General features: G+C 54.1%; 7 protein-coding genes across 7 annotated transcripts in view; 4 read left to right on the top strand and 3 right to left on the bottom strand.

Annotated features, from left to right (window-relative positions):
* The window catches only part of PpBr36_10521 (uncharacterized protein), a gene marked incomplete at both ends in the record, with an annotated part of 3,690 nt that extends 3,419 nt beyond the window's left edge, over positions 1 to 271 (top strand). Inside the window, one exon of the mRNA XM_029897632.1 lies at positions 188 to 271. Coding sequence (XP_029744073.1) covers positions 188 to 271 — 84 coding nt within the window. The remainder of the gene's footprint in view (positions 1 to 187) is intronic.
* A 707-nt stretch (positions 272 to 978) lies between these two features.
* On the bottom strand, positions 979 to 2,307 carry PpBr36_10520 (uncharacterized protein; the record flags this gene model as incomplete). The annotated part of the gene is made up of 3 exons (XM_029897631.1): positions 979 to 1,299; positions 1,374 to 2,140; positions 2,235 to 2,307. 3 exons carry the CDS (start codon positions 2,305 to 2,307, stop codon positions 979 to 981), a joined length of 1,161 nt encoding a protein of 386 aa, XP_029744072.1.
* A 1,208-nt stretch (positions 2,308 to 3,515) lies between these two features.
* PpBr36_10519 (uncharacterized protein) lies at positions 3,516 to 8,081 on the top strand (the record flags this gene model as incomplete). The annotated part of the gene is made up of 4 exons (XM_029897630.1): positions 3,516 to 4,952; positions 5,688 to 5,746; positions 5,933 to 6,893; positions 7,011 to 8,081. 4 exons carry the CDS (start codon positions 3,516 to 3,518, stop codon positions 8,079 to 8,081), a joined length of 3,528 nt encoding a protein of 1,175 aa, XP_029743979.1.
* A 130-nt stretch (positions 8,082 to 8,211) lies between these two features.
* Positions 8,212 to 10,610, bottom strand: PpBr36_10517 (uncharacterized protein; the record flags this gene model as incomplete). Its single annotated transcript, XM_029897628.1, has 4 exons — positions 8,212 to 8,863; positions 9,020 to 9,873; positions 10,159 to 10,421; positions 10,550 to 10,610. The coding sequence occupies 4 exons, from the start codon at positions 10,608 to 10,610 to the stop codon at positions 8,212 to 8,214; spliced, it is 1,830 nt and encodes a 609-aa protein (XP_029743973.1).
* PpBr36_10518 (uncharacterized protein) lies at positions 8,726 to 10,389 on the top strand (the record flags this gene model as incomplete). Its single annotated transcript, XM_029897629.1, has 3 exons — positions 8,726 to 8,744; positions 9,026 to 9,861; positions 10,234 to 10,389. 3 exons carry the CDS (start codon positions 8,726 to 8,728, stop codon positions 10,387 to 10,389), a joined length of 1,011 nt encoding a protein of 336 aa, XP_029743980.1.
* An 893-nt stretch (positions 10,611 to 11,503) lies between the features above and the next one.
* On the bottom strand, positions 11,504 to 12,720 carry PpBr36_10516 (uncharacterized protein; the record flags this gene model as incomplete). The annotated part of the gene is made up of 3 exons (XM_029897627.1): positions 11,504 to 11,980; positions 12,221 to 12,495; positions 12,642 to 12,720. 3 exons carry the CDS (start codon positions 12,718 to 12,720, stop codon positions 11,504 to 11,506), a joined length of 831 nt encoding a protein of 276 aa, XP_029743974.1.
* Positions 12,721 to 13,847: 1,127 nt separating this feature from the next.
* PpBr36_10515 (uncharacterized protein) lies at positions 13,848 to 15,319 on the top strand (the record flags this gene model as incomplete). Its single annotated transcript, XM_029897626.1, has 3 exons — positions 13,848 to 14,381; positions 14,495 to 14,792; positions 14,916 to 15,319. 3 exons carry the CDS (start codon positions 13,848 to 13,850, stop codon positions 15,317 to 15,319), a joined length of 1,236 nt encoding a protein of 411 aa, XP_029743971.1.
* Positions 15,320 to 15,475: the final 156 nt, after the last annotated feature.

Raw genomic sequence — 15,475 nt, 5'->3', positions numbered from 1 at the left:
AAAAAAAAAAAAAGCCGTCTCCAAATGAAAATTGTCCGATGGATCAGCCAGCTACTGGGGATGGGTTTACAGTCCTGTATCTGTATTAGTCCTGAGGCACACTTGCCACAAAATTCGATCTTTTCTTGGGCCTGGCTATTAGCGGCGATGAGGCATCGGTTGTCTAACATTCCGAGTTTAACAGTAGTTCAAAAGCGGCAGTCGTGCGAAACCAGGAAAACGCGGTGACGAGGAAAACGATCGCCCCGGTTTTAGCGGCCTCCCAGTCTAGTCGATCCTGTCCCCACAGACACCAAAAAGCTTGACTAGACACACTAACTTACCTGTTGGAATAATAGCCGACGCCTCCCGCCCCAAAAAATACAAAAACAAAAACAGGCGCCCAAACGGAAAAAAAAAAGAGAGGCCCTGCGTCCAGACTGGCGCAGATTTTACTTGCACTGCTAGTTGCATCACATGCACAGAGTCTAAAAATGGACGCCTGCGTGCGCGTCTTGTTAGATTTTCGTATCCATGCAAAGAAAGCCTTGGACCTCCACTTTTCCCAGAACGACTATTGCCTGGTGTCCTTCAAACCGATGGAATTGCCGCTGACTCTGACTTGTATGAGGCATAAATTGCACAAAATGGTGCGTGACCACGCCCATCAGATTGCAGCGCAGTAACGTGGAATCAAGGCACAAGTCATGTCACCGCGTAGAAATATGAGCCAGGCCAGCAAGCCTAACCAGCTTGGGTACCTGTGGGCGTTCATCACTTGCGCACATCACAGCGGTGGTTCGGCCTAGCTCTTCTCAACTGGCGGCCGATTAATCTTGCCAAATTGACGCTATCTTAGACTGTAGACGGCAACTAGGTTTCCCCGAACAGCATATATGCTCGCAGAAATGCTCCTCGCCACCCCTCATTCATCCAATACATCTTCTAAGCTTTGTGTATGATGCATCAAGTACCCAAGTCAACTGGCTTTCAATTCACTCATACTGCCTTTTTCGTGTCTGCCTCGGTGACCACATGGTTCCAACCGAATTCGTCCTTGACTTTGCCAAGCTGAATGCCCTTGAATTGTGAAAGCAGCTTGGTGCAGATGGGGCCGGCATCCGGTTGCGACGAAGGGACATAAGTAACTGTTTCCTGATCTACCGTCACTTCGAGACGCGCGTGTTGTTTGATGGTTGCGGCCAGGGATTTGGGGTCTGAGGAGCTGATCTTTCTAGTAATAGAGCGGATAGGAACGAGCGACGCTGCGGTCCCTGCTGCCATAACCTCACTGAATGTGGGAAGCTCCGAGTATTTGATCTTCAGACGGTAAAAGTTCGGATGTTAGAAGATTAAAACATGAAGAGTGGTGGCGCTTGTCTACTTATACTTACCGACCGCTTCTCAACCTTCCAGCCAAAGTTTGCTCCAATCTCCTGGATGCTTAGACTCGTCACGCTGTCAATCACATTCTTGGAGTCTGGAACGACGAGTGTTATATTGCCCTGACCATCGTCGATCGCCCCAATAAAACCACTCGTCGAGAACTCGTCGATCTCAGAATGCGTTGCCGAATCGAGGTGCAGGTTTATCCCGTAGCCCTCGGCCCTGGCCTTCTCTCCCCACTTCAAAACGGGTGCGTAATTGCCGCCGACCTTTGCGCTTCCGGTTCCGTTGGGCGCCGCGCGGTCAAACTCGTCCAGGATGAAAGCTTTTGTGGGGGCGGTGCCGTGGTACACGCCCGTGGGCACTACGTAGACGGCAAAGGTGTATTCCTCGCAAGGGTTGAGCCCCAGTTGGGCCGAAGACCCGTAGATCTGCGGGCGGATGTACATGGCGGCGCCCGTCTCGTGCGGTGGAACGTACTCGGCATTGCGTGCGACGGCGGCGGACACAGCATCCATGAAGAGCTGGACCGGGACGGGAGGGATGCAGATGAACGACGCAGAGTGCTGCAAGCGCGTCGCGTTGCGGTCGGGGCGGAATATCTGGATGGTCTTGTCGCCGGGGCCGCGGAAGGCCTTGAGGCCCTCGTAGGCTTGTACTCCGTAGTTGATGGCGGGCGCCATGCCGTGGATCCTGATATAAGGGTCCTCGACCCATTTTAGCGGCGACCACTCGCCGGTCTGAACCGAGTAGTGGGATTCGATATGGCCATTGACTGTGCGTAGGAGTGGAAGACGAGGTCAGCAAACAAAGCTTGCGGCAGCTCCAGAGGGAGACAAGACAAAAGGGCGTCAGGCTTCGGCGCTTACCCTCGCGTATTTTGAAGCCGATATTGGACCAATCTATCGTTGAGACTGGCTCGGGCGGGAAGGAGGACGCCATCGTATCTGCTCAAAATTTCAATGGCTGATGCTTCTTTGCAGCCACGAGCAAATGGTAAGTAGTAAGAGAGGTCAACAGATGACGTAGTAAGTGGCAGTAATTTTATGTTGAGATCTGGAACACAATGGCCCTGAATAAATAAATAAATGTAAACAAAGTAGATCCGGGGGTGACTGTGTCTGCCCTATTTCGGCTTCAGCAAGTCATCGCACCCTCAGTTCATCCAATGATGGTCTGCCGATTCAACTCCGTTCGTAACCACAACAAAAATGTTTCGCCGACATCGCAATGGCGGGGTTGAGAGGTGCCTGCCAAGACCAAGGGTCTCTCCAGCTGATGGCTTCCGTTATTGGGCAAGGACGACTGTGGGTCATGCGACAGGGGTACAGTAAGCAGCAACATTCAGCTCGTTTTGGTCAATCCGCCCACGTATTTGGGTACGGATCATCTGCCTCCCCTTGACATGGTGAGCCACCTATTCAAGATGCGTCAACAATCGCATTTGGCAAGATGCGCCCTTTCGCTTGGCGCAACTCCCACTGGCCCAAACCTCAATCTTAACAAGGCCTTTTTCAAGGGTGTCAGACATGTCAAAGATATCCAAGGGCGCTCGGCCTGTCAAAAATTTTCAAGGGCGTGCGTGAGGCACGTCAAAGATAAGCAACATACGGGAGGAGCTTAACATAAACCAACCAGCCATGGCGACTGACTACTTACTAAGTCTGGGTCTAGAGTAGACTAGGCTCTTTGCGATGAATTCATTTTGTCCTGCCTGAGATTGGTTTGTTCGCAACCTTTCGGCCTCGACTGGTCTTTAATTGCTCAAGTGCGCGCCACAAGGTGGCAGTGATCAAAATGCATTCAAGGACGGTTGCACTTCACATCTCTAATAAGATCAAAGTCGACCACCGATCCAGTTGCTGACGTCTGGCCAATGATTGGCAAGAGATATGCGATCCGCGGGCGGGTTACTGTATTTGCGATACCGTTGCTGACGGTTCAAAGTGACAATGCTGCCTCTTAGTGTCTCGGAGGGCTTCAGCTTTCGTCAATAATATTAATCGCCTTTGCCTTGGCAAGGTGGCAACGTCTGGATCACTACATGATCTCAATCTCAGTTCACAAAAAACAAACTGCATCCTGTTTCTTTACAAGCCATTCCTGATTTCGTTGAAACAAGACGGCGCTACACCAACCCAATAAAGCAGATGTTGAGAAATTCAATTCTGGTTTGCCTATGGCAAGCAGCGAATTTCTATTGCTGCGTTGCTACCATCAATTTGCCTCGAAAAGAAGGATCGGCACAAGCCTTCGCATCTTCGGCCGACGGGAAACTCAAGTTCACAAAGATTGATGCACCGGTGCTTGGTCCCGGAAACCCAGGCTCCGGAGCGACATGGAACCTCACCATGGACGACGGTACCACGGGTGCCAAGCAGACAATCACGGGCTTTGGTGGCTCTGTTACTGATGCAACTGTCGCTGCTTACAACATGCTACCCGACGACAAGAAAGCCGAGCTACTCCGAAAATTGATGACAGGAGACGGTGCCAACTTTAGCCTCATCCGCCATTCAATAGGATCTTCGGATCTCTCGCCGGCCCCTGAGTACACCTATGCTGACAATAACGGCCAAGAAGATCTCGAGCTGCGAAGCTTTCAGCTCGGAAAAAGTGGAACGGCCATGGTATCCATGCTCAAGGAGATGAAGGCTTTGCAGCCATCAATGATCCTTATTGGAACTTCGTGGGCACCGCCGGCATGGATGCAGCTAGATCGGAAACTGGTCGGGACGACCGAGAAGAACAACCTTGACCACAAATACGAGGCCCAGTTTGGTCAATTGTTTGTCAAATACTTGCAAGCATACAAAAACGGTGGCGTGGATGTCGATGCCATTACAATCCAAAACGAACCCCTCAACAGCAATGCCGGCATGCCCAGTCTTTATGTCTTTCCCGAAGAATCTGGAAAGCTGATCAAGGACCAGGTCGGCCCCGCAATCCGCAAGGGCGGCTTCAACACTCAGGTGTGGGCATATGACCACAACACCGACAGGCCAGACTACCCCCAGACGGTACTCGACATTGCCCGCGAGTTTGTCCCTGCTGTTGCGTGGCACTGCTACGCGCCCGGCGAGAACTGGTCTGCACTTACAACCTTTCACAAGCGCAACCCCTCCGTCAAGCAATTTCAGACCGAGTGCTGGACGTCTGCGAAGCAAACAAAATGGAACCAGGCCTCCTGGTTCACCATGGGCCCGCTGCAGAACTGGGCATCAGGCTCCATGGCGTGGACGCTTGGCACAGACAACCAGGACGGCCCTCACCTGCCCTTTGAAGGATCTTGCGGAACTTGCACGGGCTTGTTCACAGTAGACAAGAACTCGAAAACCTACAGCCTCAGAACGGACTACTACATGATTGGGCAATACAGCCGATATATTCCAAGGAATGCCGTGGTACATGTCGTTACAGGCAGCTACAGCTGGCCTGATGACACTGGGGTGGAGAGCGTGGCGACCGTCAACCCGGACGGCACTCGAACAGTGGTGATCGAGAACAAGCTGAAGAACGACGTTCATATCACGCTCAAAACTGCGAAAAGCAGTCAGGTCTGGAGTGGAAAAGTTTCGGCGAAAAGTGTTACAACCTGGCTCCTGCCCCCAGCATAGGAGCTAGCGGCGGAGGACAAAGGCTCTGTGCTCGGCGTTCGCTTTATTAATTTGCTTTTTTCTATGTTCACAATAATCTTTGTTCTTTGAATCGTGCATCCAAGCTCTCTTCTTCGTCCTCTGCTTTTTCTCGAATGTATTGATTGGTATTTTTGCGGTGTCTAGCGCTTTCAAAACAATGAGCGCTGAAGTCAGCCTCACCTTTCATCTTTCTTCCCGGGGCATTTGGGGGATGGTGGTCTCTTGCTTAGCGCAGGAGCTGCGACTGCTTCAAGGCCAATTGCGTCCATGGACAGATGGAAGGGGCATTCTGCAAATATTACGCACAAGGTCGATTGCGGAAAAAAAAAAAACTAAAAGAAAACTAACAATGCTGCTCCGCTGCTTTACCTTTGTCCTTCTGCAATAACAAAAACGAGATCCGAACAGCGTATCTTCCCGCTTTCGCTAGCAAAACTACCATCACCTAACAGAACCTTGCGCGCCCCATCATCGTAAGTTAAAACACTGCCTTGTCATGCCTCGAGATGCTGACATGAAGCTAGCATCTTTAGACCTGCTTGGTTCACCGTTATTGTTCCGTCTCGGCAATGCTGAAGCTTGCCTCTGTCTCTCCCTATAATCGGCAATTACTGTTTCACTACCCAGTATCATTACAAGGCCCCAAATATGCTTCCAAGCTCACTTACTAGCATCTACCGACAGTATAAATACGATACGGATGTGGTAGCTACTTGGCTGGCCACGACAGCCAGGAATCTGGGGTATGACACGTCGAAGTTGGCCCTTTCCAGACAACCAAGTTCGGGCGCCCAAGACACGACATAGGACGATCTTTTGGCTGACAAGCCGTCTCAAACCCGTAACGAGCCCCTTAAAGCCGGTACTCCTTCTGCACGGGGTCGAAGGCGATTCGTCCTCGCCATTCGCGACTTTTTGCCTCTGGCCAGGTACATAGCGGGCCAATCGAGGCGCGTTAGCTTTCCATCATCGTTTGCCACGGCCATCGACCGTGCCGTGCATGCGCGGTCGGGCTTCCAGACTCTGCTCAGCAAAAATGGTCACATTACTGACGAGGCTGCCGATTCACGTCATTCCCATTTTGCCGACATCCTCGACGCTGTGCGCGAGTTACTGCGACCGTTGATTTCGCCCTCCGTACATGTCATGACTGGCCCTTGCCGCAGTCTAAGCAGCAAGAAACTATGCTACTCTAATTCTTTCACACCCCTCACCGTTTACGACACCCCGGACGTTGATGAAACGGCCGACGGCAACATAGTAGCTCAGCCAGTATACGAGGCGGAGCGTCAGGACACTTTTGAAGACGCATGCTGGGCATTTTCCATTCTTTTGCATGACTTTATCGCACTAAGGATGCAAGTAAAAAATCTGTGGGAGAGGTATGCTCGCGGCGAGTTGCACCTGGGCAGCGTGGCGATCGCGACGAATGTAGCGATCCAGATTGCTCGGAGCTTGGAGGAGGACGTCGAGCATTTATTCGCTGCTCATGGTGGCGTCCATGTAATTCAGAAGCAGTGGTATGAGATTCTATGCGACGAAGCCGGTCGTGATCCGAGGCCGGAGCCGGGCGAGGTGCTCAACTGGGAGGCATACCACCTTGCAGATCATTGCTTCATCCCGGCGAATTTGATTGTTGCAGCATTCTCTGACGCTTATGCTCTGGGAAAGATGCATAATTATAATGGAGACCATGGCTGGTATGACGAACTCGTGGCGGCAGCAGCAAATGATTCCAAAACACAGTTCATGCAAGGTAAAGCGGCTCTTTCAGAGATACTGATGGAGACCAAGCTCGTATTTCAGGTCCTGTCCGAGAAGGAAACGGTCCATTGCCGAGACGAATTCAGCCTGGCAATTTTGGCAATGTTGGATTGCACTCGACCAAGCGTCCCACTGTCACTGAGCCTTGCTGCGACTATGTACCTTGATAGTCTCGTCATGCTCAAGGGACAGCTTGATCGTCCATAGAAGGAGATGACGGATCTTGACCAGATGATCTTGCAGACCATTGATGCTACGGTGGAGTTTCGTGGAGAAATGCGCATCCACAGCTGGCTAGCGGAAGACGAGATTGTTCTTCAACGCCTTGCCGCTCTGTGCCATATCTGGAGAAGCGACCCGACGGCGAGGTTCAAGAGAAAGCATCGCATCCGCATGAGACCAAACGTGTTTCTCAAACGCCACCATCTCTTCTGTGGCACTTGGCTCAATTCACAACTTGCGGATTTTCATTTTGTCGGAGTGGCCTACGCCAGCGCTTGGGGGTCGCTAGCTTACATGGCACAATTGGTGCATGCGCTCGAAGCGGAAGGTCTGCTGCCCGCCGACAAGCGCTGGGAAGATCTAGACGCGGCGAGACACTTACAACCTCGCAGCTCGTTCTTTGTGGGCAGTCCTCCGAGAGACGTCGAGGCGCACTTTCGCAACCACGCCCTCATGATGGGCTGCTCGCTCACCAACTTTGCACGCAACAGGCGGGCCAAGAAGACGGATCTCCGCAGCAAAGGCTCGCCGCGGGGTCTGAGGATCGGGGCGCCAATCACGAGGTTCACGGGGGATTTGTTCCGCGGCATCGGCGCTCGCGGTGGTTTGTCGGTCGAGCAGGTGGAGCAGATACTGTCCAAAGGCGCGGACAGGGCCAAGTCGGGGACGGACGGTCAGAGACAGCAGCCGAAAGATGGCGACGGCTCGTGTAAGCCCGCGACTCTGGTTCTGCACCTCGCCATGGCGCTCGAGGCCGAGATACCCGAGGCCACGCTCAACTATTTTACAGTGTACCGGACGACGTGGCAGGCGCTGCGCGATCTCTGGGACGACAATGCCCTGTATTTTGACAAGGTCTTTGGGGAGCTCGAGGTGCTGAGGGACAAGTCGCGCGGTCCATCGCTTGTGACTTTTATTCTGATGGCGGCGACGGGGAGGAACGACTGGGTCGCCCTCGGTCGGGACCTCAAGCTCCCGCTGGAGCTTTCGGCCCAGTCTGTCAGGAAGATGCTGGACAAAGGAGTTGGTGGGCTCGCTACGGCAGAACTGGAAAGGCTGGGAATTAAGATCGATGGGCTGCGAAAAGCCTAAGAGGGTTAGGCAGCCTGAGAAGTTCAGTCGGAAATTTGGGCACATATTATGACAAAAGACCCATTACCTACCTACCTATACTGTGTAAGCTCTAGACTTTATAGTTCTGACCTTTTTTTTTTCCCTTTCTTTAGGTCGTCTTGAGAACCCCTAGCTCCCGCAATAGAATATCCGCTCCCTTCTCTCCTATGCCAAGAGCCGTCATGTTTGTGTTCCCACCAATGTTTTCGGGGACGATGCTCAAGTCGATTACCTTGAGGCCCTTGACGCCGTAAACGTTCAGGCTGCTATCGACGGCACCCTTTGGTCCAGCCTGCGCATCACCATGCCTCGGACCCATCCTCACAGTACCAAGGCTGTGCCACGTCGTCTGGACGGCGTTCCTGACGTAGGCCTCGAGAGCCGCGTCGTCCTCGGCGGAGTACACAAGCTCTGGGACCTTTTCGGGCCCGCCATACTTGTCCGCCAGCGAGGGCCCGTCCACGGGCAGCCGCAGCAGGGCGGCGCCGGAACCCTCGGCGAACGGCGGGTGGGCGTAGGCGACCTCGCCGCGGTAGCTGTCGAGGCGGCGGGCGACGTCTCGCAGCTTCTTGTACATCCAGCACGCGGCGGCGACGTCGAAGGCGGGAGAAGAGGATGAGAAAATGCCCGAGTCGAAGGCAGGTTCGTCCGCGGTCGGCGACGGGCCCGTTATGTGCACGCTGCCCCGGCTGTAGGGGTACAGGGTGAAGCCGGGCAGGGCTATGTTTTGGCAGTCTGGCTCGTCGCTGGGGCCGGGGAATCTGTTGTTGGGGAGACGGGGAAAGAGGGAAAAAAAAGGGGAGAGTGAGTTAGCGGGTCCGACTTTTTGCAGGGTGGCGCAAGGGAGAGAAGAGGATTCGATTCGGGGAAAAAGAGAAAAAAAAAAAAAAAAAAAAAAAAAAAAAAAAAAAACTCACCCCAAGGCCATGGAAATCTGCGCCAGACACCTCCCAGGCCTGTCGGCAAAGTCCCTCCGCCACGCCTCCTGGAACTCGGGACCCAGCGCCTCGACCTCCTTGGCCGTCGGGCGCAGCTTCGTCGCCGCGTCGATGAAGTTGGACCCACGCCTGCCGTCCTCGGCCAGCTCCTCGGCCAAGGCGGGCACGTCCTCGAGCGCCCCCAGCAGGGCGGCGTTGCCGAGCGTCTCGGGCGCGCAGGCGGACCGGAACGGCACCATCAGCATGTGGTGGTCCTGCAGGTTCTCGCCGACGGCCGGCAGGTCGACCTTGAGCGGGACGCCGGCGCGCTCCAGCACGGCCGCGGCGCCGATGCCGGACCGCTCGAGGATGGAGGGCGTGCAGAGCGCGCCGGCGCTGAGCACGACGGTGTTGAGGCGGCTCTTGACGGTGTACGACTCGGACTGCTGCTGCTGCTGCTGCTGCTGCTGCTGCTGCTGCTGCGGCTGGAAGAGCGGGTTCGGGACCAGCTCGATCCCGCAGGCCCTGTCGTCGTCGTCGATAAGCACGCGCGACACCTTGTGCTCCACCAGCACGTGCAGGTTCGGGTGCTCCCCGTTGCGCAGCAACGGGTGCAGGTAGCCGTGGGCAGCGTCGGAGCGGTCGCCGGCCGGGCTGACGAAGCGCAGGTGGCGCGACACGGCGTCGACGGTCTCGAGGTCCTGCAGGTCCACCGTCTCGGGGAAGCCGAGCGAGTTGACGGCCCGGATGAAGTCGTTGGTCATGGCCTCGTTGCGGTACGTGCCGTTGCTGATATGGATGGGGCCCGTCGAGCCGTGGACGGCTGCGGGGCCGGTGCCGTGGTATGTTTCGGCCTGGAGAGCAGGAAAATAAAAAATGGTTAGACTAGAGGAAGGGTTTTTTTTTTTTTTTTTTTTTTTTTGGGCTGCAGTATCGGTTCGCTTGCCTTTTTGAGAAACGGTAATATGTCGTCGGGGCCCCAGCCTGGGGTGTTCCAGGATTCAAAGTCGGACCGATGACCTCTGGTGTACCTGTTGTTGCGGCCAAGATTCGAAATGTCAGCAGCGGCAGACACTGAATTTTTTTTTTTTTTCTTTCCATGCAACGCCCCAAATCCGATTGTTGCAAAGCTCGCAAACGCACATCAGAAAGTTGATGCTCGACCCGCCGCCCAGCACGCCTCCCGTCGGCACCACCAGCTCGCGCCCTCCTAGCCCTTCCGACTTGCCAGCGCGGAAGAACAGGGCCGTCTTGGCGTTGGGATCCAGATTCTTGATAAAGGCGAAAGGGTTGATGATGAGCGGGTCCTTGTAGTTGTCGCGGCCGCCCTCGACCACCAGAACGTGCAGGTTCGGGGCGGCGGCGGCTAGTCGACCGGCTACGACGCAGCCAGCAGTGCCGCCTGTTTTGTCATTGATGTTTGTTAGCTGTGACTGTACGTACTAGTCTAGTCTAGTTGGAGAAGAAAGAAAAAAAAAAAAAAAAAGAAAAAAAAAGAAGGGTGCTTCTTTGTCATGGGAGTCGTCGTACCGCCGACGATGATAACATCCACCTCCTTGATATCATCTGTGAATTTATTACTGAGGCCCATGGTTGTGACTTTTTTTGATATCCGAAGCGAGGGGGTGGGAATCTTTTAGTCGAGGCTAAACTGACTGCGCTTAGGGTGAGGACGACGTGGTTGCAAACAACTTTGCTGCCACGACGGCTGGTTTATATACTTGCTCAATTGAACCTGCCCAGCGAGGGCGTCTTATCATTGAGAAATCGGCCGCGACCCATGCCGGCAGGCAGCAGGAAGATCACCAACCCCGGGCATGCCTCGGCCTCACCCCCCTCCCCCCCCTCCATTCTGTCTCCCCCCGCAGTGTGATGGATCTGAAGATCAAGTCGAAGCTGAGCCGGAGAAGAAAAAAAATCGTGGCTTGGCGGAACAAGCCTACTGCGTCGCACGGCTGCGCTGTACACACCCCGCGGCTGGGCGCAACAGGGTATATTGACATTCCTAGCGTGGTTTACGGGTATTCCCAGTAGGGAGTCGAGCCGTGGTCATTTTGGCGACGTGGGTCTCGGAATCCCACGGAATTCGATCAAGATTCCCACAAGCCCGTAGGGGTAATTTACTGGATAGAGATTTGAAGTATTTATCACCACACCCCAGTCTTGGGCGCTATCATGTAAGATCGCTTAATCTGACTGTGTTTTGATATGGTTTGGCAAATGTCTCCCAAGACCCCGCACGTCAGCCACAGCACGATCAATCGAAAGCTGAACCTGAACACTACACCTGTTTGTATCAGCCAGTAGTATTTTTTTTTTTTTTTTTTTTTTTTTTTTTTTTTTTTTTTTCATGGATGAAAGTCGTGAATCTATGTCAAAGGGGAAAAGACGAAAAGACCGTATTTAATAGTACTAAGCAAATTCCAACAGCGATCCCACCATCCATCGAGTGCCAAGCGTCACAAGGAGATTCCAGCACGCAACTCAGCCCTTGACCATCTCAAACCCATCCATCCGATCCAAAGCCTCCCGAATCTCCCGCTTATACGCCGGGATCCCACCCGCCCAGCAGACAGGCTCGTAGATCTTGCCGGGGATGCTTCCGCCCATGTACGTAGACCGCGTGGTCGGGAAGAGGGCGCGGTCGTTGAGCTCGACGATCTTCTTCTTGTAGGCGTCTGCGGCCTCGGGCTTTGGGTTCACGTACCTGATGCCGCCCCTCGACATCTTGTCCATCATGTCGGCGATCCAGCGGCCCTGCACCTCGACCGTCGACGGTCCGTTGCTGAGCAGCGTCGGGCCCCAGGCCTGCACGATCTGCACGCCCGAGGCGCCGGTGCCGATCACGGCGCACCGCTCGCTCTCCACGGCTACCGGCTGCTCGGGCCAGAAGGACGAGTGGTGCAGCTCGCCTTGTAACTCGTCCATGCCCGGCCAGTCGGGGGTGTAGCGGCGGGCGGCCTTTGGTTTTTTTTTTTTCTTCGGAGCGGGGTTGGGGAGTGTACGGGTTAGAGGTGAGGGAATAAAAGGGGGAGGATGTTCAGACGTCTGGCAAAAAAAAAAGAAAAAAAGAAAAAAAAAGGAGAGGGACGTCTCACTTACAAAGCCGGTGCCGAGAACGAGGTTTTTGGCCTTGGAGATCCTCCCATTCTCGGTTCGGATGGTTCATTTACCCTCCTGCGTGTTGAACTTGCCGCCCACGACGACCGTGTTGAACGAGCAGTCCTTTTTGACGCCGAGGACCTTGTCCACATGGTCAAAGTACGCCCGGAGGTCCTTGTAAGTTGGGTAGTTGCTACTCCAGCTCCAGGTCTTCCAGACCTCTGGCCACGAGAACTCGTACTCGGGAACCTCCAAGTCGACCCCGGCTCCGGGGTAGCAGTTCCAGCGCCAAGTGCCGCCTAGGTCGTTACCCACCTCGAAGACGACGACCTTGTAGCCTCGGTCACGGAGCGTCTTGAGCATGAAGATGCCCGCTAGAGCATCGAGGAACAGCCAGCCGTATTAGTGACCAGTCCATAGAGTGGTGTGGTCTTGAGTTCATCCAGCAGACGGAAATATAACGGAATTACCAAACCCGGCGCCGACGACAATGGAGTCGATATCGAGATCATCAGCATACGGACCGTTTTCTCAGAGTGCCTGACGGAGTAGTCGGTCAAATCCGTATTGAACTTCTTTGCCATTCCCTGGTCTTCCATGACGGAAAGAGAAGCCAGTGATGGATGGGAGTGAGATGTGAACAAAGTTAGAAACAAGCAGTTTCCTAGTGTTTGAGTCTTGATTTTAGATGCTCAAGTCTCGTCTGATTCACATCCTTTTTTTTTTTTTTTAAAAAAAAAAAAATCATTCTTGGCTGCCCTTGTATCGTTATATCACATTCGGATATTTATCCCCTCATCTACCCTCCCAGCATCTTCCATACTTCCGAGTATCAAGATCCGCAACAAAATGGCCAAGAAATCCTGCGGTGTGGTTTCCGCACTATCCGCCAGCAGGAAAATAGATTAACTTATTCTGCTTGATCAGTGGCCGTCGAGAGTATGTTAGCTGTCACGGAGAAGTATGCAAAATGCATGTCTTGATATCGTAAGGATGCATGGGTGTGGAGTAGGCTTCCATGTCATGAACCTTTGCTACTGCTCCCTTATACCGCAATATGCTCATCTTGCTCCACGCCTCCAGATCGGTGGTGCCATGCCAAGCCGCTTAGGATGTATATTATAGCATGGGAACCATTGTTTGCCAGTAAATGATTAGTGTTTGAGTATAAAGTAACCACATAGCCAAGCTCATAATGCATTAGTAATTGCGGCTGGAAACCCGCAACCCCATGACTCTTTTCGGTACTTGTATTATGTTTTCAAGTACAAAAGCCTTTTTTTCAGTATTTGGGGAAAGCATTTCTTGGGACACATGGTACTTTGTGGAAATCTTGGTTGCATTCATTGTCCGGACACTCGGAATCCGCTGCCGTGTGGATGTTACATCACTGTGCGGATCACCTCCCCCCGCGCAATGTTGGCAGCTGGCTGGCTAGCGCAAACTATTCGATCGAGAAAGAGGGGTAATGATATATACTTTTTCGACTGCATCAAACTTGGACGAGGGTACAAAAGTTCAAGGGGTTAAAATGGGGAAAAAAAGAAAGTTGAGTATTCATCCAATCTCGACAGCGGAAAAGACCCCAAAGCTACGCCACACCAAAAGGAAAAAAGCAATTTCATCTCGCACCGCTCGGGTTGAGTAGATTAACACCCAAAAAAAAGAAGAAAAAAAAACACTTTATATATTCCTCATCCGACATCGACCCGCTTCCTCAGAAGCAATGCCCTTCAGCGCCGAAGCAGTCTCCTCGCTCAAGTCCATGGTCGATGCGGCCTGTGCCGACCCTACAACCGACATCCCCGGCGCCGCCGTGGTGATAGTCGACCGGGCCGGCGAGGAGCTCCTTGCGCACGCCGCAGGCGTCAGGGGCCTGTCGGGCGACGGCAGGAGGGAGCCCATGACGCTCGACACGGTCTTCTGGATCGCGTCGTGCACCAAGCTGCTGGCCGGCGTCGCGTGCATGCAGCTCGTCGAGCGTGGCGTCTTGCGCCTCGACGACGGCGACCAGATCGAGGAGCTGTGTCCCGAGCTGGCGCGCCTCAAGGTGCTGGGCGAGAACGGGGTCCTGGTCGACAAGACCAGCAAGATCTCGTTGAGGATGCTCCTGAGCCACACGGCCGGGTTCGGCTATACGTTCTTCAACGAGCGGCTGCGGGACTGGTCGCTGCCGACGGGCGTGGATGAGTTTTCCGGCAGGGTGGAGGACGTCACCACGCCGTTGCTGTTCCAGCCCGGGGAGGGGTGGGAGTATGGTGTAAGTTGGGCGAACTGGTCTTGTCATTGGTTTGGCACCTCGGCCCTAGCTGCTACGGGGTTTGAACTGAGGTTTGCACTGACACGAGCAAAACACAAAACCCTCCCCCACAGGTTGGCATCGATTGGGCTGGGATTGCCCTTGAACGTGTCACCGGTCTGAAATTGAACGAGTTCCTGCAGCAGAACGTCTTTCAGCCACTGGGCATCAAGGACATGTCCATGGTGCCCGGGGAGGACATGCGGTCGAGATTGGCCTACATGCACCATCGCGAGGGGGACGGCAAGCTGAGGCCGCGTGACCACCCGCTGCGTGCACCGCTGGTCATTGACGTGGACAACAAAATCGAAGTTGCAAAGCTGCACAACAGCGGAGGCGCCGGCATGTTTGCCACAGCGCAAGAGTACTGCAGTACGTTTCTCGCCCATTCCTACAACTGGACAAAATTTCACGACGAGAGCCTTACTCGAGAGATAATAATTGATAAAAGCAACACTAACACAAAAAAAAAAAAACCCCCCTCGCGCTCAACAGAGGTCCTCGCCGCCATCCTAAACGACGGCCAGAGCCCGACCACGGGCGCACGAATCCTCCGCCCCGAGACCATAGCCGAGATGTTCAGGAACCAAATCCCCCAGTGGCCCGATTTCGGTCGGCAGGGAATGGCGGCCGCCAAGCCGGACCTGACGAACCCGATCGCGGAGGTGTACCCGGTCGAGGGCGGGGCGCCGCAGGGCTGGGGGCTGACGTTCCTGCAGCCGCGCGGAGCAGACGCCGGCACCGTCTGCTGGGCGGGGCTACCGAACCTGTGGTGGTGGCTGAACCGCGAAAAGGGGATCGCAGGCCTCGTGGCGACGCAGATCCTGCCGTTTGTCGACCCCAAAGTCATGGGGCTGTGGTTCGGGGTCCAGGCTGCGTCATATGCTGCTTTGGGCTGAGATGGGGGGGAAGAAGATGATGTCGATATAGGGGGGTGGCCTTTTTTTTTTTTTTTTTATTGGCAAAAGGTGGTCATTGTCCTCTTTACTGGAGGATCTGGTGACTCTTCTTTTTCTTGCAGTCCGATATGCGATTTTACTCCCAAGTCTGTGGTT

Source organism: Pyricularia pennisetigena (genome assembly GCF_004337985.1).
Source record: "Pyricularia pennisetigena strain Br36 chromosome Unknown Pyricularia_pennisetigena_Br36_Scf_10, whole genome shotgun sequence".
NCBI classification, from domain to species: domain Eukaryota; kingdom Fungi; phylum Ascomycota; class Sordariomycetes; order Magnaporthales; family Pyriculariaceae; genus Pyricularia; species Pyricularia pennisetigena.
Note: the sequence above shows the minus strand (reverse complement) of the source record. Positions and strands in the feature narration are given on the sequence as shown.